The sequence below is a fragment of the Colletes gigas genome, unplaced genomic scaffold (genome assembly GCF_013123115.1).
Source record: "Colletes gigas isolate AHSC1104 unplaced genomic scaffold, ASM1312311v1 Colletes_gigas_Sc00019, whole genome shotgun sequence".
NCBI lineage: Eukaryota > Metazoa > Arthropoda > Insecta > Hymenoptera > Colletidae > Colletes > Colletes gigas.
The window spans coordinates 5,343,172-5,366,833 of record NW_025106648.1 but is presented as its reverse complement, the minus strand read 5'-3'; the positions used below and the strand labels follow the sequence as shown (position 1 = coordinate 5,366,833).

The 23,662-nt window shown below is 32.6% G+C and overlaps 2 protein-coding genes across 3 annotated transcripts; one reads left to right on the top strand and one right to left on the bottom strand.

The window, feature by feature from the left end:
• The first annotated feature begins 643 nt into the window (after positions 1 to 643).
• Positions 644 to 7,307, top strand: LOC122400672 (T-complex protein 1 subunit delta). 2 transcript variants are annotated; one of them, XM_043402251.1, is made up of 10 exons: positions 644 to 778; positions 890 to 1,192; positions 1,638 to 1,690; positions 1,828 to 1,917; positions 2,344 to 2,595; positions 3,258 to 3,353; positions 3,507 to 3,668; positions 3,745 to 4,089; positions 4,872 to 5,123; positions 6,207 to 7,307. In XM_043402251.1, exons 2-10 carry the CDS (start codon positions 1,084 to 1,086, stop codon positions 6,450 to 6,452), a joined length of 1,605 nt encoding a protein of 534 aa, XP_043258186.1. In that variant the 5' UTR covers positions 644 to 778; positions 890 to 1,083; the 3' UTR covers positions 6,453 to 7,307. The 2 variants fall into 2 exon arrangements, with proteins under 2 accessions (XP_043258186.1, XP_043258184.1); XM_043402249.1 differs by having other exon boundaries at positions 656 to 771.
• Positions 7,308 to 8,229: 922 nt separating this feature from the next.
• Positions 8,230 to 20,041, bottom strand: LOC122400663 (folliculin-interacting protein 2). Its single transcript, XM_043402234.1, has 12 exons — positions 19,601 to 20,041; positions 18,148 to 18,352; positions 17,984 to 18,073; positions 17,817 to 17,896; positions 17,660 to 17,730; positions 12,780 to 12,899; positions 12,470 to 12,701; positions 12,024 to 12,356; positions 11,882 to 11,966; positions 10,478 to 11,790; positions 9,937 to 10,399; positions 8,230 to 9,305 (listed from the first exon to the last, which is right to left on the bottom strand). The coding sequence occupies exons 1-12, from the start codon at positions 19,699 to 19,701 to the stop codon at positions 9,093 to 9,095; spliced, it is 3,306 nt and encodes a 1,101-aa protein (XP_043258169.1). The 5' UTR covers positions 19,702 to 20,041; the 3' UTR covers positions 8,230 to 9,092.
• Positions 20,042 to 23,662: the final 3,621 nt, after the last annotated feature.

Genomic DNA, 23,662 nt, shown 5'->3' with positions numbered 1-23,662 from the left:
ATTCTACTGTTTTGTTTATGTTATAAAAGTAAGTACTCTTCTTATTGAAAAATACCACAGCGTGTACAATACTGGTAAAGAGGGGAATCTCATTTTAATTTATTAATTTTCAATCTTAAAGTATTTTGATTTTCAAAAATCGTATTAATAATATACATATGTGCGCTCATACATGGGAATAAAAAAAAATGTCTTTTTTTTCAATAATTAAAATATGATCAGGAGGTCTTAAAACGTGTATTTCCGTAAAATAAATTTTACAAAATTTTTTTTTCATTATGGGTACTTTGCTTATGTGCGCCTACATAGGTCGGAAAGTAAAAATGCCTGGGCAGTCGAGAATCTCGGCTCGAGAATCCAAATCGTATGCCGTTGACGGGAGGTCGGATTTCAGTTGTTTAGAGCGAGAAGGCAAATGTGAGCCTTTCTCTCTCGACTCCCACGAGGCGATCCGAAATTACTTCGGGCAGCTTCGGAGAATCGAGAAAGAGGGCATGCGTCAGTTTGCCTTTGTCGACTTTCCGAAACTCCACGAGCTCACGTACGCGTATCTGGCATGTGTGCGTGTGCACCCGGCGGTGCTTTTCTGGCATCTCTGAACACCGGTAAGGAGTGACGAATGTGATGACTCGTTAAATTAACAATTTTTATAATCGGAATACCGATATAATACTAATATTTATTTCGGTTTTTGATAATATATCGATTTTCGTATAGCCTTGATGACAATACCTGTATTAAATCCTTGATTAAGACGATATGTAAGCCAATGTAAGCCGTAAGTTTATGATACCTTTTTCAATTCTCCGCTATGTGGAGCTAAATAACACGTCTTTTATACTTCATGTTTGTATTACTTCCATTGGATTCTATATTCATTGGTTTCCAGTCATTTCTCGAGCGCGTGTTGGGCAAGTCCGTGCGTTGTAAGAAATTAAATTGTGTTTTGAAGCGTTCAACGAATCTTTAAGGAAGAACGTCACGAGAAATTATTTTGAAGACAAAAGCAACGAAGTTTCTCATAAACTTGCGTACAAACTTTGCGATTAACACAATTTATCAAACGTGAATATCTAATCGAAAATGACGGCACTAATGGCGAGCGGCGATGGACGAAGTGCTCTTGGTCAAGCATATAAAGATAAAACCAAGCCCACCGATATTCGAACTAGCAACATTAATGCTGCAAAAGGTGAATAAACAATCGATGTTGAAATGCATTTTGCACTCTTCGATTTTTGTCGACTAATTTCTGTGTCTGCAACAAAAGTCTTACCTTATATAGTAATGCCCGGCATGCGTTCAATGTAATACCTACGTTGTGTCATGAATTTGTCATTTAATATTTTTCAACTAAAATACGTATTCTGTTTTTTATATGAAAACAAGCAGATAGTGATTTAGTTTACACTGTACTTATTTTTCATACATATGAAGGTTTATCGAGATTATAGGAAAAATAAATTACGGCTATGTGTTTCCTCTTTTATTATTAATATTCACTTATCAGTTAGTATCAATGCAAAGTTCTATATAAATGATTAAAAAATAAATATAACTTTATCGTATAAATTTGTAACATATATAAAAATTATAAATGAAAGTTTATATCTAAAAAATATTTATATATGTTTTAGCTGTCAGTGATGCAATTCGTACTAGTTTGGGTCCTAGAGGAATGGATAAAATGGTAAAAATATGTTGTTATATCAAAGCAATGTATTGATTTTTCTTTTATAATTACAATTTTATACTGTTTGATATTATATTTTTGTAGATAATTTATAATTATAAATAATGAGTCAGTATTCCATTTTGTATATTTAGATCCAAGCAGGCAATGGCGAAGTTACAATTACAAACGATGGCGCTACAATTCTAAAAGAAATGAATGTTGTACATCCTGCAGCAAAAATGGTAATTTTTTGTTTAATATTTGACTGCCACGTTGGTCATATATGACCAGCCATGGTTTCTCCCGTGACGCCACAGTGATCATCAGTGACCAGAGCGCTTGAACTACTTACAATTGTAAGAGTTGAATGAAAATTGACACTTAGTGCATTTTGAATGTAATCACTGATTAGAAGATACTTTGAAATAAGAAGTGCCCCATTGAGCAATTAAAAATTTTCATTAAAACATCGAAAATAAAAGATTAATTTCTATTAGATCATGCTTCTGACGGTGCACGTCCATGGCATCCTGAGCAAAACATGTGATTTCGGCGTGGCAGCCAAAGGTTTAATATTTGAGAGTTTAGAGTTTCAGAATTTATAGGAAAGCTTTTAGAATGTTAAATTATGAAATAATGCGTTTGGGTTAATTATTATGTGTTTTCAGCTGGTTGAATTATCAAAAGCACAAGATTCAGAGGCTGGAGATGGTACTACTAGCGTTGTTGTAATTGCTGGTGCTTTCCTGGAAGCTGCAGAACGTCTGTTACAAAAAGGAATACATCCTACGTTAATTAGCGATGCGATTCAGAAAGTTGCAAATGAAACTGAGCTCATATTATTCTTTATGTCCACTCGTTTTTCTGTGGAAAAGGAAAATTTGTTGGTTCAAGCTGCAGAAACTTCACTAAACTCCAAAGTATACATGATTTCACACATTTAATATATTTGATCAAATGTCCGTTAGCGAATTACAGTAACGCTTGACTATATGCAAAGTTTTACTTAAATATATGTAAAAGAAATATCCCCATTACAATATTTTTTCTTTGGTAGTTGTATGAACAAAACTCGATTAGCTAAGTTTCAAAGCAGTTATCACGTGTCTATCTGGTGACAACCATAGAAATTTTTGAATTTTATTGTATCTTCATGAAAGTATTATCAAATGATTGTAGGAGATTTCCCCATTAAAACGAGACTAAACACGACCGAATTCAGATTATTTTTAATTATATGTTTATTCAATTGTTTTTGAACAGTTCAATCATGAACGTATAATTAAAATAGTCCGAATATGGTCGTGTTTGTATTTATTTTAATCAAAAAATTTCACTAACTCATTGATAATACTCTTATGAAGATATAATGAGAAATTAAAGTTTTTAATTTGCATTAGTGGCTATCGCCTGATACGAACGTGGCATGGCTTTTTAATTTCTCGCGCGGTTGAGTCGAATTTCGTTTCTTAACCTCGAGTAAATGGAAATCTAGTTTCAAATATTTGCATATGTTCAGACACTATTATATATTTCTTTTCATTTACTTGTAATGTACAACATTTTTGTATTATGTTTTTAGGTAGTTTACCAACAATCTAGTCTCTTAGCACCTCTAGCCGTGAATGCAGTATTACGAATTACTGAGGAGGGAAACGAGAAGAGCGTCGATCTTAATGTAAGAAAATCACTGCATAAATAAAATTGTTATGCATTTTCTAAGAAAATTAAAAAAGTAGTTTCGTATCAAATTTAACAAAAAAATGCATGGTAGTTTCAGAGTAAATATTATTTATAGATTAAATGTATAATTTCTGTATTATGTTTATAGAATATAAAAGTAATAAAGAAGTTAGGCGGCACCGTTGAAGATACTGAGCTTATAGAGGGATTGATATTTACTCAAAAATGCTGTAATATCAATGGCCCAAAACGTATTGAAAAGGCAAAAATAGGTTTAATTCAATTCTGCATTTCTCCGCCTAAAACGGATGTAAGTATTCCAAGAAAAAAGGACATCTAAAATTAAAAAGTTTTAATTTTTAAATGCCAACTGAATGTCGTTTCAGATGGATCATAACGTCATCGTATCCGATTATGCTGCAATGGATCGTGTTTTGAAAGAAGAAAGAGCTTACATACTGAACATTATAAAACAAATTAAAAAATCTGGTTGCAATGTACTCTTAGTGCAAAAGTCCATTCTCCGCAACGCTATCAGCGATTTGGCTATACACTTTTTAGATAAAATCAAAGTTATGGTTATCAACGATATTGAACGCGAGGATATTTCATTTATTTGTAAAACATTAGGTTGTAGGCCAATTGCATCGTTGGATCATTTCGTCGCAGAAAATCTTGTCAATGCAGAATTATGCGAAGAAGTTCAAACTGGAAATTCTAAATTTGTTAAGGTCTGTGCAACTTATACATATTCTTACATATACTTTATAGCATGGTTGAAATACTAAATATATCAAAAATGAAACTTTAAGTAGTATGCTTAAGAAAGTAAACACTCTTTATGGGTCATGAGAGCAAACATTTTGGCATACTATAATTATAATTTTAATACAAATACAGTGTCCCACGCAATTGGAACAGGCTATATCTCCTAAACGGTTGGAAATAGAAAAATATGTTATAAATCAAAGTTAAATGGTATCACACGATGCGTAATATGCAACTAATTTTATGCACTTTTGTGCATTGGTGCATCAGAAAAATGCAACTGCACTTTCTTAAAAAATAGAAATCTACATTTTTAACTGCACTAGTCGATGTAGTTTCTTATGCTCTACATAAAAGTACTGCTACATTTAACTTCGATTTATAACATATTTTTCTATTCCCAACCGTTTAGGAGGTATAGCCTGTTCCAGTTGCGTGGAACACCCTGTATATGTACAACTACATAGTAAGTTCTCCAATTATTTATTAATTGCTTGATAATGTTTGACGATTAATTTGTTTTTCGTTGTTATTGTTTTATCTTACAAAGTGTACTGTGTTATATTTTAGTATATAAGACTAGGTGGTTCTTGAAGAAGAGCTTCGGAAAGTTTAGTGTTGGTCTACAGGGACCATAACGTTTGACGTGTTAAGGAGATTTTACATTCCTAAGCGTTCCTAGTATATCGAATAGAATAATGTTCACGAATTAATAATATGATCCAAAATAATTTTCATTTTACAGATTACGAAGATTCAGAATCCTGGACGGACTGTAACTGTTATTGTACGAGGTAGTAACAAATTGGTTTTAGAAGAAGCAGAACGATCATTACACGATGCATTGTGCGTAGTTCGTTGTTTAGTAAAAAACAGTGCTTATATTCCTGGAGGAGGAGCACCTGAAATTGAGCTTGCAGTGAAATTAGGAACGTATGCTCAAACTTTAAGCGGCATTGATGCTTACTGCGTTAAAGCTTTCGCTAATGCATTTGAGGTGAGTTGTGAATTATACAGGGTGTCCGGCCACCCCTGGGAAAAATTTTAAAGGGAGATTCCAGAGACCAAAATAAAACGACAATCAATAATATCAACTTCTTGACTGAGACTTTGTTAAAAAGTTATTACAAAATTTCAAATCATTCTGAAAAAATTATTATTGGTTGCGGGAGTCAATTACAATCATTTTTGGTGAATACACATACCCCCGAAATCCTATCCATTTTTTAAAAAAAAATTCGTGTAGGTGCTGAAATTTTTCGGTGAAAATAAATATTTCAAATCTTTCTGGAAAAATTATTTCCGGTTGCGGGGGTCAATTACAACAATTTTTAGTCATTACACATACCCGCGAAATCCTACGCATTTTCAAGAAAAAAATTCCTTACCGAAAATCTAATGTGAGGCCAGAAATGCTCTCCTGTCATGCGTATCTTTACAATGTTATAACTTCTGAACGGATTAGGGGATTTTAATGTTTCAAAGGGCGAACAACGCGTATTTTGGTGGAGAATATGTGAAAATTCCAAAAATATTCGAAAAGTTATTCCTTGACACTGCAAAATGAGAAAGACCCCATCAAAATGGTCCAATTTTCAAATGTTCTTAACTCCTACAATAGTGAATATATTTCATTGAAATTTTTTTCTGAAGTAGAGCCTATGGATACCTACAAAAAAGTATTAGACAACTTTTCTGTAGGAGGTCAAACAAAATTATTAAAAATCTAGAACGAATTTTTAAGAAAAATCGACAGGGGAAAAAATTTTTTAAATCGTTCTGGAAAAATTATTTTCGTTTGCGGGGGTCAATTACAATCATTTCTGGTGAGTAGACGTATCTCCGAAATCCTGCGCATTTTTTAGAAAAAATTCAGTACGGGCGGAACTTTAAACATTAATATCTTTTTAACGAAGCCTCCATCAAGAAATTGGTATTCTTGATTTTCGTCTTATTTTGGCCTCTAGAATCTCCCATTAAAATTTTTCCCAGGGATGCCGAACATCCTGTATACATATGTTTTTCCTTTTCCCATCTCTTGAATCACTAATTTTAAAATTTTTATTTTTGAATGGTTTAGATAATTCCGTCGACATTGGCAGAAAATGCAGGATTAAATCCCATTGCGACAGTGACGGAACTCCGGAATCGACATGCTCAAGGCGAAGCTACTGCAGGTATCAGTGTACGAAAGGGTGAGATTGCTTATATGTTACAGGAAAGCATAATTCAACCGACTTTAGTTTCTCTGAGCGCCATTACGCTTGCTTGTGAAACTGTTCGTAGTATATTAAAGATCGATGATATTCTGAACACAAACCAATAATAATATTCAATGCTAATTTTATACTCAAACTGTATTGCAAATGTTTTTTATTCATCGCGAGATGCCAATCACGTTTTGAATATATGTTCGGCTTCTAGTTTTTTTTACTATTTAATAAACTTAAATGGTTGAATCGGTCGATGGTCTTCACATTTTTGTTACTGTGTTTCGTAATAAAATTGATCTGCTTCTACAAAAAAGTTTGTTTAATATTCGCTTTTTATAGCCGGTAACATTGTTATACGGTCTTCGCTAAATTATTAAGGTTAAGGATATAATAATGTAATATTTTGAAGCAAAAATAAAAAATAATTATTGTAGTGCTCGATTATATGCAGAGAAACCCGCTCGGAGATTGACATATACATATTTGGGGTTGGGCACAAATCAATATTTCTTATCTCGAGATGAGATCCAACTGCGTATGAACTATCTAATGAAAAAAATGAATGAGATACATTAGGAATGAATGCGATAGCAAACGTGTCTTATTTTATGGATGCTCAGTCGTTGATATTCAAATTGAGACAGCCGCTAATTCAAACGAAAAATTTCTATAGTTCTTATTATATGTTCACAAGAGTATTATCGGCGAGGTTTTCTTGATTAAAATGAGTTTAAACTCAAAGTAGAAAGTAGAGGATTCTTCAGGTATGATTCGAAGAACGTGTAATTAAAAAGAGTCCGAATATAGTCACGTTTAGTTTGATTTTAATCGGGCATTCGGTGATACCGTTTTGAATTTTGCCTAGCAGCGTTTTGTTTTAATAGCTACTAACCTCTTAAGCTAAAGAAACAATGATAAAGGTGATTCTTTTGCACATATTCGGGATAAAATCGTCGTATATAGTCGAGCATTACTCTACTAAAAATTGCACTTTTTTAAAAGAAAATTATAGTTTTAATAATTCGATGAAAATGTTCATTATCTTAACTCTTCATATCTATTGGTTTATGTGGAAGTACGTATAAAAAAAAGAGTTTTAATGCTAAAAACTGGAATTAAAACACGTTAAAGTATAAAAATTAATCTAAGTTTTATTATCCACTCCTGTAGAGTGCATGGAGGTAAATTCTTACATGTTGTGTAAAAAAGGACAATTATAGATACTATGTGTTAAATTAGACTTATAATTATTCATTACTTTAAAAGTATGACTTCGTAATTATAGTCTACAAAAGACTTACAAGGAAGGGCCGCGAATGGTCAAACAATTTAGATGAAACTTTATAGGCTTGTAAAACAGCCGAAAGTAATACTTATGTATTTCTTTTTAGTTGCGGTAACTTGAGTATAAGGAATGAAACCACCTTCCAAAGTTCGTCCCCGAAAGTGCTAATTCAGAAATGGTTGGAGGTTAAAGAAAATGTTTTGACAAAAATTGAATGATTCTTGACATATGACAAGAAAATGTTCGAGACGACCAAAAATGTTTAAAAATATTTAAAAAAAAATGCATCTGCCATATTTATTTGAAAAGTTACAGCAATTGTTTATAGAACAAGAAAGATAGCATGTTTTATTCTAAACCCAACCATATACATATAGTACGTATAATATCATTAACAGTTAACATAAAAATTCCATTTATTATGCTGGCCACTCGTGGTACTAGTATCGTTCTTCCACGAGAAGCGTGCACAGCGTGTTTCCATCCCCACTCCTGTTGCAGTCCGCTGACTCACAGGTATTGGTCGAAAACGATGACGAAGATCGGTGACAACCAATCAGCGGACTGCAACAAGAGTGGGGATGTAAATACACTGTGCTTTCTTCTCAAGGAAGGACGATACTAGCAATTTATAAACCTCGTTGGCTTTGATACGAGTACCACGAGTGGCCGGCATAATAAATGGAATTTTTGTCTTAACTGTTAAAGATACTATACATATATGTATATAGTTGAGTTTAGAATAGAACATGCTATCATTTTTGAAATTTTTTTATCGACTCAAATATTTTCTTCTCAAAATATTTTTTTTCTATCTCTAATTATTTCCGAGTTAGCACTTTTGGGGTCAAATTTTGGGAGTGATTTCACCCCTTAAACTTGAGTTGCCGCAGCTAGAAAGAAATACGTAAGTATTATTTTCGGCTGTTTTTCAAGCCTACAAAGTTTCATCAAAATCCTTTAAAATTTCATCTAAATTTCCTTGTATCGCATTTTTATACATTAAAAACCATTGTTTTCATTTTTTTTTTTTAAATAGAACCATCATCCGTTCTTTGAAATTATGATTTCTAAAAGTTTCAAGCCACCGAAGAATAATGTGTCGTCATTTTATATAAATACTTTAAAATTACAATTATCTTTATTACAAAATATATACATAAGTTCTAACCTTTAAATGCAAATTTAAAACTTGTGTATTTTATAACAAATTAGACTTTTTACGAATTGTACAATTTGATTCAGACTTTATAATAATCAAGGAGAGAAATCTTTTAAGAAGCACTAATTTATTATCCTCGTTCGAAAGACGGATAAAAATTTATTGGGATAGTTAGTTGAGCTATTAAAGCTATCTACAATCATACCTATGAACGAGTATAGAAACATCTTTTGTAGTTTTCGTTCTCTATCGAACAAAACGGACTTCGTGTCAGTGTGTAAAAATTGTGATAAAAGTATGATGTACTCAAGTAAGCGTCAGACCAAATCTCTGCGCTATTTCTGGCGAGTGTGAAGTTGCGACTGCGAGTAAAAGTGGTATATCTGCTGCATCAAGATCGAGAGCATGTGTGAGATTTGCAACACTGGCATCACACAACTCTGTTACCATCAACATTTCAGCCAGTGCCTCGCTTTTCAGCCACATTTCCCTTAGTTTTGCTTCAAGAATACCTACACACTGTAATAAAAACTTTTTAAAACAAATAGTGAGATTCGTATTGAATTGAATGGGAAGTTTTTGCGTTTCTCTTTAATTAGACACAATAATATAGTCTCCATTATTCTCTATTACTCTTTTCTAACATGTCATGAATTTTTAGGTTCTATTTTTATAGAAATTTCGTTGAAATATTTGTGAATATCATTTGATCGTCGTGAACGATTAATTTCAGTAATCGACTAACATTATTATTAATCCCTTGACGTACGATTTAATTACAAGTAATTTTTCAAATATATACTTTGTAATGTTGTTTAAATTTATTCATCCATGCAATACCTGACGAATGTGAAAATCTGTTGATTTTAATATATGAAACTTTATGACAAGTATAACTTTGTCATTGTGAAACTTGATATAAAGAACTTACGAGCCAGGCTCGTCATTGTATGGTAAGGGGTTAATTGCATTAATTCTGTTTCCTAGGATATGCAAGAGCTTTCCATTCAACTCAATATATTAAAGTATCGGTATGCACATAAAGTTATTAAGATAGTTTCTATTTTCACTTACGAACATTTCACAGTGTTCAAAACAGTGTTATGTGAATTTGCATATGTCAATTAATGAAAATTAAACAATTTCTTACATGTGACGCTGAATGGTATTTTCGCCATAAGTAAACAAAGCTTTCCAGCATATTGGAAACAAGTCTTGACATTCCCACTGGTAAGGGTGCAGCATGCGAAGGTGTATTGTTTGATATTATTCCAACGTGCCAAGTATCTAAATCTGCTAAAATACAAAGTGATTCAGCAATTGGTTGATCAACAGTTGGATATCGTACACTGGCAAGACATTCTTCGCGTATGCAATACCACCATTCTCTTTCAATTTCAACTTCACAGTTATCTTTATTATCTCCTTGTCTAACAATTCTCTTTTTCCGTTTTCTCTTCTTTTTTGGCAAACCCTGTAAGACTAAACCCCATGTATAACCAGTTTCAGTGTTATTTATTGCATGCGAATCTTCACGTTTTATACTGTTTTGTAAAAGTGTTTTTGTAAATCCTGTATTTTGGTGCGAATCAGTCTTCTTCATCTTTTTCGATCTACAATTAGACATTTTATATTCTCAAACTGACCTTAAAGATTTTTAATAAATTCTATGCTATGCTTATGAAACTAACCGTGGCATGGGTAATTCTACAACGCTACTCGCTTCCATCAAAGCTTCTAAGCTATTTGATCTAGACAGTCCAACGTTTCCATCACCGACAGTACTACCGCAAGTACGCAGAACTTCAGTTGCGTTTGTCGGTGTTTCCAATACTTGTTTGCAATTGTCGTAATTCTGCGGAGGTACATAGCCTTGACCATTGCACCTCTGACAAAATCCTAAAGACCCTGCTGTCATGCTTGAAGGTGTGCCTGGCGGTGACTGTATACTCTTAGAGGACTCCGGGAAGTTTCTTTGAATAATCTTTCTCAGTACACCTTCTGGCAATTGCGAGGATGTACTTGGCACTCTTGTAAACATATATGAACATTGACAACTATGACCAAGTCGCGGTCGTGGTATCGATTTAGTAGATTTTTCTTCTTCGCCGAGCATGAAAAAAACATGTGAATTTTTTCTTTCGTTAGCCATGCTCTGACCAGTGTCAAAATCTGGCCTACTAGAATATAATTTTAGCGTGTCGATTGATGTGTCGTATCCTTCGAACGTGTTCATTTTAGTATTCATGAACATCTCTTCGGTTTCGTCATCCTCTAACTTCTTTTCGAAATTCCGCAATGGAAATTCAGAATAATGTTGCGTATCAGTCTTGGCCACATCAATATCCTGCGATGCAATATCACTAACTATTATTTTAACTTTGCTGGATGCACAGGTCTTCTCATCGTTTGTTGTTTTTTCATTTTCGTCGTTGGTACAAGGAAATTCTTTCGGGACTAATTTCGTATCTCTTTCGAATACTAACGGTTTCAGCGTGAACGAATCAAGATTCGACTCCATTGTAGTAGTACGCTTAAGTAGGCTAACAGATCCTTCTGCTCTTAACTCGTCAACGGTGTACTGAGGGTAGGAACGTTGCAAGAAACTATTACCTCTTTCTACGTCATATGGATGCTCTTGTACTGGAATTTGTTTGCGAGCAAATGTTCGCGATGTGCGTCGAGACGTCAAAGTGTCTCGATCGTTGCATGTTACTTTCGTATTGAATAAATGCGGACGCTTTATTCTCGCTTGTTCAATGAGGCTCGCAGCTTTGTGAATATCTTCTTCGGTAACGCAACAATATTCATAACGTTTTTGTACAATCCCACTGCGAATAAAGTATGACAAGAAGGATAATACGGAGTTAATTAAATCGACTTTTTGAGGATCTCCTGCGACAACAGTATGTGCTACTCTAATTGGATTACCCAATGCACCGTACAAATCACCCAGTTGAGCCCACAGAGGATTACAGGGATACCAGGAACCTAATTTCTCCATCTTAAATAGATATTGTATTGATATACGGATTGTTTTGCTAAACGAAATAAATTACCACGCGCATGTACTATAGCGAATAATTTATAATTACCAATTGCCGATCATGAACAGGCAGTGTAGTGTATATCCAGCCAAGGTGATATGTTAAAACAGCAGTTACAACAGTACTTAAAAAACTAAAACACACAGATGTTGAAATTGTGTTCACACCAATCCTCTATTTGTATACTTACAAATTGGTTGATTTTGTATCGATGTTTTCGAGTAACTGACACATTTGTTGCAAGCTATAGTGCAATGTATTCATTTTGTGCTCTATTCTCACTGAATTAAGTAGTACATCATGCCACAGTAAAGGCGTCCGCAAATTCAGCCTCGTATTAACATTCGTAAGTAATCGAAGCAATGAGATAATAAATGGGGAGGAAGATCTGTACAGCCGTTCGGAGAGCTGCATTCCTTTGTTCTGGGCGCTCACGTTACCCGCTTCGATGCAAAAATATCGTAAACGGTCTAGCATTCCTTCCAGTAGAGCCATATGCTCCAAAAGACAAGCTTCGATTCGTCTGTAATTCAAGTACAAATAATGATTATGGTTTCACATGTTTTAAATACAAAATGGAACACTAAGGGATTCATTATTTAAGCATTTGTTGACAAACGTTAACTAAGATCAAACCTTTCGTGGCCTTTCGCCAGTTGCACTAGCATTGTTAACCCAAGTCTTGTTTTATGACGCTTGACGAGACTGTCTTTATTATCATTTCCATTTTCGCTCCAGTATTGCAGCCCAAAAGCATCGTCCGAATCCGATCGTGCAAGTGACGTAGATACTACACGTAGCCACCTTCGGCGTAAGCTCGAAAGGCTACCGATACCTGATGATCCATTGCTTTCCAATGATTGCGAACCTGGATTATCATCATGTTATATTCCGATCAGTGAACATCTTCTGGCAATGAATCATCTCTAACTTGGCGTGAACTTACTGCCCATCGGTAGCGGTATATCTATGTCCCACCCACTGCCGGTACTAGAGCAAGTGGAATTTTTTCTTGGACCAACGTTCAATTCGGACCCTGACAAATTCCCGGAACTTGGCCGAGACACTGGAAAAAATGTCCTATTTAGAATGAAAAACGAAACTGAACCAATAACTACACGTCTCCCAAACAGTATTATCTATTTTCATAAATAGTAGAGCCAACAGTTCTTAATCTTTTTTTTCTACCTTTTTTGGCAGTCTAATGGAGCTTGTGAGCTTTTCTATGTCATGTTCCTGAGAATAACGATATAGGGTCAAAATTACTTATGCTGTTAGTCTCCTATGGATTTTTTTATTCTTTAGTGTATTTCTACCGAGTACAGTTCATAAGATGCTCTACTTACATTTAAAAGAAATAGTTATTTAGAAATTATTTCATTAGGAAAAATTAATGTTGAATGACATTAATATAATCGTGTACAAAATCGTCGTATAATTGTATTCAAAGAAATATTATTGAATATTTTGATATTTTTCAGGAACTACTACTATTATTCTGTGATGTGATTGGAAAAGTATTAAGCAGTAAATGATTAGAACAATGAATATAAATACAGAATGGGGTATTTGAAACAAGTCACCTGGATAATTCGTATATTATTACAGATAAAAAAGAATGTTTTGAAACGATATTTTTTATTTCCCTTTTAATAGAGGCTTGTAAAGCAAATACAACGATCTACGTTTCAAGGTTATTCAGGTCACTCAAGGACAGTTACAACAAAAAGTACTTTGTCTCGAGGTACAGATATAACAGATATAGTTAACAGATAAGTTCAGTACTTTCAATCTTTACATTTCAAGTTTTACTTTAACTGTTGGAAATGATGACCTTTAACGGTGATACGTGCTCTAAAGCGGTTTGGTATAAATATTTTGTTTCTTCATGTAAAGCATCATGGTAGTTTTGAATAAATTTTGGAAGTAAGAACTCTTGCGTTGATATAGATTAGTATAAGAATACTATCATAAATATAATTTGTACATTATGGAATGTTATTTATTTATATATCTTCTAGCATTGGAGTATATGCAGGTTAGGTTATAGCATAACAAATCTAGAAGATGCCAAGTAGAGAAAGATACGAAAGACTGTATAAAAAAAGGTTGTGCTGCAGTAGACCAAAATAAAATCCGAAATGCAATAACATGCATATAAAACTGCATTAGAGCAAGTTGCGTTCAAGGTTACCAGTGCAAATGTTTAGAGTATCTTTCTTTGTCATTGCTCTTTAGTGACATTGAATTGTAGGCCATTATATTTGTCATATAAGCCTTTAATTCTTCCACCTGGAATGAAGAAATGTCATCACCCTATATCATTCATAAAATTAAACAGCTCCTACTTCAAACATATTTTTATATTTTTTAAAATAAACAAGTTATTCAGGTGATTTTAAAGACCTGTCTTATATATTGCTAGTGGTCACAGCATTTTTAAATATTATTTTAAAACTTAATACATATTTGTTTATACGCTTATAACGATGGAGACTAAAAGATTAGATTTTACACTGCGCTAAAGGAAGACTTTATATAAGCTGGTAAAATGTTCACACATAATAGTTATATTTGTTTATGTAAGAACTTATTATAAACTAGTATATTCACAATGATGTTACGAAACAAAATCTATTTCAAGTATACTGTCAAAATTTTTCCATTATTGAAAAGGCGAATGCACACTGACATGAATGCCCAGACACTTTCGATTATTGAACTGTATGTCTCAGGATTTAAGAATAATGAAATCAAATTTTACTACGCTATTGTCCAAATTTGATAAATAGTATGTCATTGTATATCGTATTAACACTCTTTTACATTTGAATGGTCTGTAGGCAAAATAATAATACACTGCTGTGAATTAAAAACTGTGATGTTCCAAATCTGGTGCAAAACTGAATCTATCAGTATATATCAATATGAGCGAATAAACAAATATTAGAAATGTTATAAAATTATTTTAATATATCGTGATCACTAACAATACATTACTTATTTTTGTTTTTGACATTATCCATTGAGTACGATAATAACTAATAATTATTGTGAATCATATTGTTCAGTTATACTCCCCATTTAAGCTTCTTAAGAGGCTTTCCTTGTGTCTTCGGCGAAAAAAATCTTTTACAAGTTCTTAATATTTAAAAACTCTATAATAGTAAGTTGAAATTTAATAAATTGATCAAGATATGAGCATTTGAACAAAGTAGTTTTGTAGTAAAAATATATTTTAACTGGTGTAAACATTGAGTTTTTTTCTGAATTAGGATTATTTGAATGTGTTAGAAATTTTGTTTATAATGTAAAATTATGGGATAAAACTTGTAATTAATTCGTTTTATTTCTTCAAAGTGTTACCATTTTGTAGATTTTTAAGTTTCATGATTTTGTTTAGTTCAGACAAAAGCTACACTCATATAAAATAATAATGTGTTTGTATTTTTTGTTTCTAATTACTCGATAAAGCGCCATCGTGTTCATCGATTACGATGGCATTTTTAGAACAGTACCAGGATATTATTAATAACGCGTTTAATATTAGAATGAATTACATGAAAAAAATGCATATAATACTTCTCTATAAATATAATATTCTATAATATAATACTTTTCTATTAACATAATTTTCTATAATAATTCTATAATAGTACTTTTCTATAATATGAAGAAAAAAAAGGTATTTCAAACATTGCCCATTTTTTGATTCGAGACATTAAGAAGTTATGAACTGAAAAAATAGTTCTGTAAAATCATCTCCGGGGAATCCCTGTTGTACATGATGATTAATATCCTATTGTAATTCAAAATAATAGCTGCGTTAAATGTTCCAAAGTCTAGCTATTCGATGTCAGAGTACTTAATGGGTAAATGGAAAGGTATCGATATCTTTGGTATTTGATATTAAGTTTTGATACCAATATCGTATAATACCGTGTAAGTATTGATATTGTTTATATAAATAAAATTGTAATTCTGTCTGTAATTGTAAAATTTTTAGGCGATTTCGACTCAGACGTTATAGTTTATAGGATATCCAAATTGAATTGTACGTTTTTAGAATTTTTGCCTGGCCGTCCATTCTGGGTTAACTTAAAATCTATTGAATCGATTTCGATTGAACTACTTCTACTCTGTTCCGCACATGCCAGGGAACAAGGTAAGCTATTTGTTATCAATAGATATAAGTATTAAACAATTACAAATTAAACTTAATTGTGTCTATCTGTAAAATAGACCAATTTAAAATATCAGCCATGTAACATTGCAAGATTCTTACTAAGGGAGGAGGGATTGTTGTTGGATATTCCAACTATAAAATGTACGATATCTCATTTAGATTTGTTTTAAAGTTTTGCTTAAAACTTTTTTGTTTTGTTTTGTACAAATTTTTGCTATACAGGGTGTCCCACGTAACTGTCAAATCAAATCAAAATTAATCAGTTTCTAGTCAGCTACAAAGTGCAATATAAAAATTACCAAAAAATTTTACTATTAAAAAAAATTAAAGTCGCCTTCATTCTTTTAAATGGTATTATTGTATATTCTTTTCTCTATATTGTTGTAGCACGTGTCAAGACAAATTCAACGACCTTGTATACCATGATCTTCGAATAATTTTGAAGCGAAGAATGTGAATCTAGTGATGTTTAAAATTGTTACGTATACTTTAAATTATAATTTATGTTTAGTGCTTCTAGAATGCTCGCCTGACGAGTTTCTCTCTGCATGCTGTGCGAATTCACTGCTTCAGATGTTCCACATTTTTATGTTCAAAGGTCAAGGTATACAAGTTCATTACATTTCGTCTTGATACGAGTTACAATAATATGAAGTAAAAAATATACCAATGCCATATTAAAAAATGAAGATGGCCTTGACTTTTTTAGAATGACAACATTTTTCGGTAGTTTTTATATTGCAATTTGTAGCTAACCAGAAACTGATTAAATTTGTTTGGTAAATTTTTCCATCAGACCGCCGGAAATACTCGAAAAATCGTGGCGACAAATTACGTGGGACACCCTGTATATGTATAATCGAAAGAAATTAAAAGAAATTGTTGACAGATATGACTTGAAACCACAGGTAATAGTAACTGTAAATACAAACGTAAGTACATATAAAAAATAGATACAATTTTAGGTACAGAAATATCTGGACTTACGTTTTATCAGCGATGCTATAGGCACTTAATTTTATATATTTTATAATTACAAATGTAAATATAAGATGAAATTTTAGTTACTATTACAAATTAATGGAAAGCCTACCTTTTTATCTAATAAAATATTAATATACAAATGTGTATGTATATACGTGCATCATATCTATCTTGGCTTATGTCGGATTACTCTGGAACCAATTAGTATGCAAATTCGGGTATAATTGTAATTATATTTAATCGGTGAAAGTAACTATTTGCATTTGTTTGAAATTGTTTATTTCACGCGGATTAGACTTTGTCTCGATGTCTATTTGATTCGGTTTATACGTATTGGTATCGATATGTGTTATGATAGTATCGCCATTAAGAATTTATATCAATCGATAGTTTTGCGTTGTTATCAAAATAGTTTGTCACGAACTGATACTTTATTATTTGTCATCAATAATATCAATTCCAAAAAGCCTGGCATTGTATATTACAAAACAAAATAAGGCGAAAAAGGTGTCAATTATCATTTTCCTTATTTCATTGGTTGTTTATCTTTGAGAACTCTAATCGGAATTTTATCTATTGCTCAATTTCTATTGTAATTTTACCTACTATCCTAAAGCTACTTAAGTCTAATATGCAAGTCTTTCAGTTTCACTTACAGAGAGTTCGCATGCTGGAATTAGAATCGAGGTTCACGGAACAACCCAACCCTTCGTCCGAGACTCTCTCGCTAGAACTAGTCAAATAATTGATTAACAAGTCAAATATCGTAATGTCAAATCAATAACTGTCTTACAACAAACGGTTTAGCTTTACCTCTGTTTACACGTATTATGCTCCGTGGCAGGAAAAACTTTGGTGCACATAATACAGGGTGGCGAATTCATCGAATGTATCTAGAAGTAATATAGAAGGTACATTGAAAATTTTATGTTATTTCGTAATTTTATATTTACGTTTAAACGTGTTGAATTAAATTTTACCTTGAATGAAGACCCTCTGTACGTCATCGCCACAGTACCAAACACCATTTCGCTTAATAAACTTACATCGTCCTCTGCTGTCCTTTCTCGCTGAAAAATTATAATTTTGCGATTAAATACAGTAATGTGAAATAAAACTTTTAATCGATTTAGCGATTTGTCACCTCGAAACTACGACTGCCCGCGAAGTTTATCGAATCGTTGTTTGTCGGCTCGGTATTGTTTTTGAGATCAAATGCGGCTGCTTTGTTCTTGCGCCACCGTTTTTCCAACGAGAGGGAATCAAAGAGAAGCTTTCTTCCGCGCCACTCGCATTCTCGGAACAACAAGATCCGAACTTGACCTGTTCCAAGGCACAAGGCGGAGTTCCTATACATATTAAACATATTAAAATAATATAAATAAATAAATAAATGTATAATTCAATGAACATACTAGATTAAATTAAATTTAATCATAACTCCTTATTCTAAGTTAGAACATCTCGATTATTTATTTTTATAACATGCATGGATGTCACTTAATAAATAAAAGTATTATGTTGATTATGATACGGATCTAAATGTTGAAAAGTTTCGTTCAAAGATATCTTATTCTAGTGTATTTTATATCGTATAAATTAATTATAAAAAGACACGTATAAATAAATTTGAAGGTAATTTATTTATGAATTATATATATATATTTTACATAAATTATGATTTAACATCTGTTTTATATATTATTTAATACTTTTTTATTTATATATCATTTTTTATTATTTATATTTTGTATACTAGTTTGCAAACGTATATAATAAAAGATCGGAAGTACGGAATAAAAATTTTGAATATAGAAAATACCTTGTTCCTTAATTTTTGAAACAATGTTTGGATTTCAATTTGTAATCTTCGAATATTATTCTGAAATAACATATCTATTGTTTCCTTTCATATTTAATATTTTAATCTATAACAGGTATCAGTTTTAAATTTTATAATAATCCTGCGATTCTGGACAGAAACCTTGATTATATTGTACATTATAGATAAGAACCGTTACATACTTTATAACGTTTTAACAAATAATTCCTTTTTAGTCTGTCTGAACAAATGTAAGGATGAATTACCATTGAAGAGACCATTTTTAATATTTGCGCACGTATGAAAAAGATCAAATTTTACATACGAAATTGTCTACGCGAATTTAAATATATGTAACAGTCGTTTGGAAAGTTTTAACGTAGAGGTCAATTTCACGGCTCGATGCAGAAGCCAAGTCACGAGTGAGTTAGTAATGACAAGCGATTATGCCTCCCGCCAACGGGGAGATAGAAACAAGCATACGCGAAATAGGTTAAGGTTTTTCGTAAACACTATTTCGATCAAATCTTGTAATTCGAACAACACTACTTTCATGCGTGAATGAAAAAAACCATTCCCTCGGACAATAAAATCACGCAATAGACACCAAAACGACGTTGGAGCACCGATGATCGATACACCGTATCAGCAATAGATATCGAAACAGTGAATAAGATCGATACATATAGAACGATAAAAATACAGAGTGACAAGAATGAATAAGGTGAATGCAAACGAATAAATCGGTACAGGCGAAAAAAAGGAGAATTCTTACCTATCATCTTCCTCTGCTACAACGTTCGACGATACGAAGGTTTGAACGTTATTCTTGAAACTCCTCCTCGAAGGAAACAATTTATCGAGCAAAGGCATCATAAATTAAAGACCGCATATAGTTACCGCATTGCCCGCTAACTTTGTTTCGTTTTCGGTCTATCATGTCACAAGGAACTGCACCATACATGTTCGCGAGTATCAGTCAACTGTAAATAAAGTCACGTGCAGAGGAGTCATATGATTGCCCGAGATTATCGTATTTCGTTCGGCCAACATCGAATGATATGTTTAGCCGCAGTTTTCTTCAATGGTTCGAACGATTTGTCTTGCGTAAGAAAGTGCAGGTTTGATGGAATATTGTGGGAAATTTCAGAGAAAAATGAGAAATATTAAAAGAAAAAAATAAAACCGATCGAGACGAATTGTCGACGGTGCACAACTGTTGTACCTTAGAAGAAATTGTAAGTCGCGTCGCAAGAGAGCAGCACTTTCGCAATTCGTAACAGATGTCGCGTAACCTTATTTGAATTTCCCTTCCACGACCGTCAATTATAATACCGAACAAATGTATTTGGGCAAACACGTTTTGTTGTATAATTTCAGTATGCGGTACAGTAAATATTATATTAATTAACGTATAGGAATAATTTATTAAACTATTGCAACAAACATGTATTTTAAATATTGAATGAAATTAAATGTGATAAAAGTATTTGGATGATATTAATATACAACTATAGTTAAAACCAAAAATAAATTTGTCAGTAATTTTACAGGGTTAATGGAATTACATAATCAATATTTTGTAGCATGTCAATTCGAATCGATGGCTGTTTTCATCCGTTTTTGGTATGGATTCTAAAAGTTTCTGAATTTTTTCAAGACTAATGCCACTGTCGTAATATTTCAAATAATTTCTTATTTTTTAATTTGTTCAGGCTTTCAAGTTTTGTTTTAGGTGATTCTAAAGATGTTCGATTAAGTAGTAACTTTCTGCTATAGTGTACTTTATTTCGAGTTATTTAAATTTTGAAAATTTTCTCTGTTCAAAAAGCTGAGATATTTATAAAAAGTCAAGAGAGAACAAAACGGCGCAAAAAGGAATGATTACTTCGCCTTCAATGAAAAATAACAGAACTCGAAAAAAATGATTTTGGATGCCTTTTTTTTAAATATCATATTTTCATGTAATATTATCTATTGAAAGTCATTATACTGGGTGGTCCACACAACTTGTGCAGCTCAGTAATTTCCAAAATATGCGTTATATGAAAAAATTTTATATGTACTGGGTGTGATTGCCCCCACGATTTTGCACGCACCCCCGATAAATAATCTGCTAAAAAAATATTTCCAACTAAAGTTACACAGTTTTTAGTTACATATTATAATATAAAAAATTTTAAAAACAATTTTTTTTATAAAGGATAAGCGCACTTTGACTTTCTTTTAAGAATGGTATCCTATATTTCTGACTTCGTAGAGTTGTTGCTAACGAAAAGCCGAATTCAACGACCTACTATATCGTGAGCTTCAGATAATCTTGATTTCAGAAAATCAGGTTTAATCGACAGAAATGTTAATGTGAATAATTATTTTAGTTCAAGCAATTTACAATAAGTGCTCGAATTGTGATATACTTGGTCTGTGGGGCGTTGCTTTGTAGCGGGTAGGAACTCGAAGAAGATTCGTAGGAGGACGGAAAAGAAAAGGGGGGGGGGTGTGGGGGACACGTGTTTCGTCCGGGCCTGCGAGTGGACTCATCAGTAAGGCTTCCTAGCAGGCTCTGCCTTAGACGACTGGGATATTGGGAAGTCGGTCGAGGAGTATACAGGGTGTTCGGTCACCCCTGGGAAAAATTTAAATGGGGGATCTAGAAGCCAAAATAAAACCAAAATCAAGAGTACCAATTTGTTGATGGAGGCTTTGTTAAAAAGTTATTAACGTTCAAAGTTCCGCCCTTACTGAATTTTTTTCTCGAAAATGCGCAGGATTTCGGGGGTATGTCTACTCACAAAAAATGATTGTAATTGACCCCCGCAACCGAAAATAATTTTTTTAGAACAATTTGAAATTTTTTTTTCGCCGAAAAATTTCAACACCTACCCGATTTTTTGTCTCGAAAGTGGATAGGATTTCGGGGGTATGTCTATTCACCAAAAATGATTGTACTTGACCCCCACAACCGAAAATAATTTTTCCAGAACGATTTGAAATTGTTTTTTTTCGTTGAATTTAGGCACCTAATTAGATTTTCGGTAAGGAATTTTTTTCTCAAAAGTGCGTTGGATTTTGGGGGTATATGTAATGACCAAAAATGATTGTAATTGACCCCCGCAAACGAAAATAATTTTTTTAGAACAATTTGAACAATTTTTTTTTCGCCGAAAAATTTCAACACCTACCCGATTTTTTGTCTCGAAAGTGGATAGGATTTCGGAGATATGTGTATTCACCAAAAATGATTGTAATTGACCACCGCAACCGAAAATAATTTTTCCAGAACGATTTGAAATTTTTGAATTTAATTGTTAATAACTTTTTAACGAAGCCTCAATCAACAAATTGGTATTCTTGATTTTCGTCTTATTTTGGCCTCTAGAATTTCCCATTAAAATTTTTCTCATGGGTGGCCGAATATCCTGTATAGTAACCGAGGTGTCGGTCGAGCGCTTGTGAGAGTGCGACACCTCTGGTGGCAAGCATGGGAGGCGACGTGTCGCGACGCCACACATTGATTTAAGTTGCCTTTCGTTTTGGCAGACCAAACATAATATTCTTTTTTGTACCATCTGGTAGGATTTGATGAATAGATTATAGAAATACCAATTTTAGGTGTCGGAATTAACATTATCGAAAGTTATACTTAATTAAAGATGCATACTATACGCGCAGGTACCTACAGCTCATTTTAACGGCATGAAACTTATTCAATAAGGAATTTTGTGGCTTTTTCAGCGGACACAAGCATTAACGACCATATTTTTAATATACTAAAGTGTGAAAATATGGCCCAATAATCGATATGACGGGTTGTGTTAGAAATATTTATTTATATGGCCACCAAATTAAATACTAACTACTTAAATGAGAGGAAAGTGTATTATTTGAATACATATTGTCTTTTAAGTCCACCAATTAAGCTTGACATTGAATTTTACTTATTTTTTTACAAAATTCTATATTATTTTTACAGTTGAAACGTCGCCATAAAAAGTTTACTTATGCGGTGTGAGTTAATAGCACTAATTTCAATATTTGAGAGCTGCATTTTCAATTTCTATGTATTAAAATATATCAATGGTAAAAAAATAGAGCCAAAATTTTTGATCTCTCAAAACGAAGTTTAAGCTTGATCTTCATTACAATAGTATAGTCAGTGTCCTAGATCATTTCGATAATCAACATTATACATATTGAAAAGCAATAAATTAGTTTTGAATTGCTAGATATGTTATCGCTAAATAAAGTTATATTCGAAACGTGTTTCCATTGTGTGTTATCTTTCTAGATTTCTATTCAAAATTTGAAAAACACGCTTATAAAATGTTAAAAATGAATGTATTACAAACTTATACATATATTTAGTCCTATATTGAATATATTTTTATAATATTTGATAACTTTCAATATATCCGAAGATAAATATTCAGTGTTTTATTAAGTCACGTGTAATTCTGTAATTCTGTGCTATTTCGTTATTATAATTTAACATTTACATTTCAGTTACTACAATAATTTACAAAATATGCTTACATATATGATTTCGGATTGTACGAATTTAACATCTTAGAAGCGACATTCACGACTAATCTACTGTATGAAAATAATTAGTCAATTAAAATTGTATTTACATTAAAATTAGATTATTACGGTGTAACCGACCGAGGGGTTGGTCGAGCGCTTGTGAGAGCGCGACCTCTCTGGTGGCAAGCATGGGAGGCGACGCCACATTGTCCATAATTTCATGTATCTGATACAAAAAACCAATACCATGGCCAGAAAATTAACCCCACATCATTACACTACCTCCAGCATATTTTACAGTTACTTTCTTCTC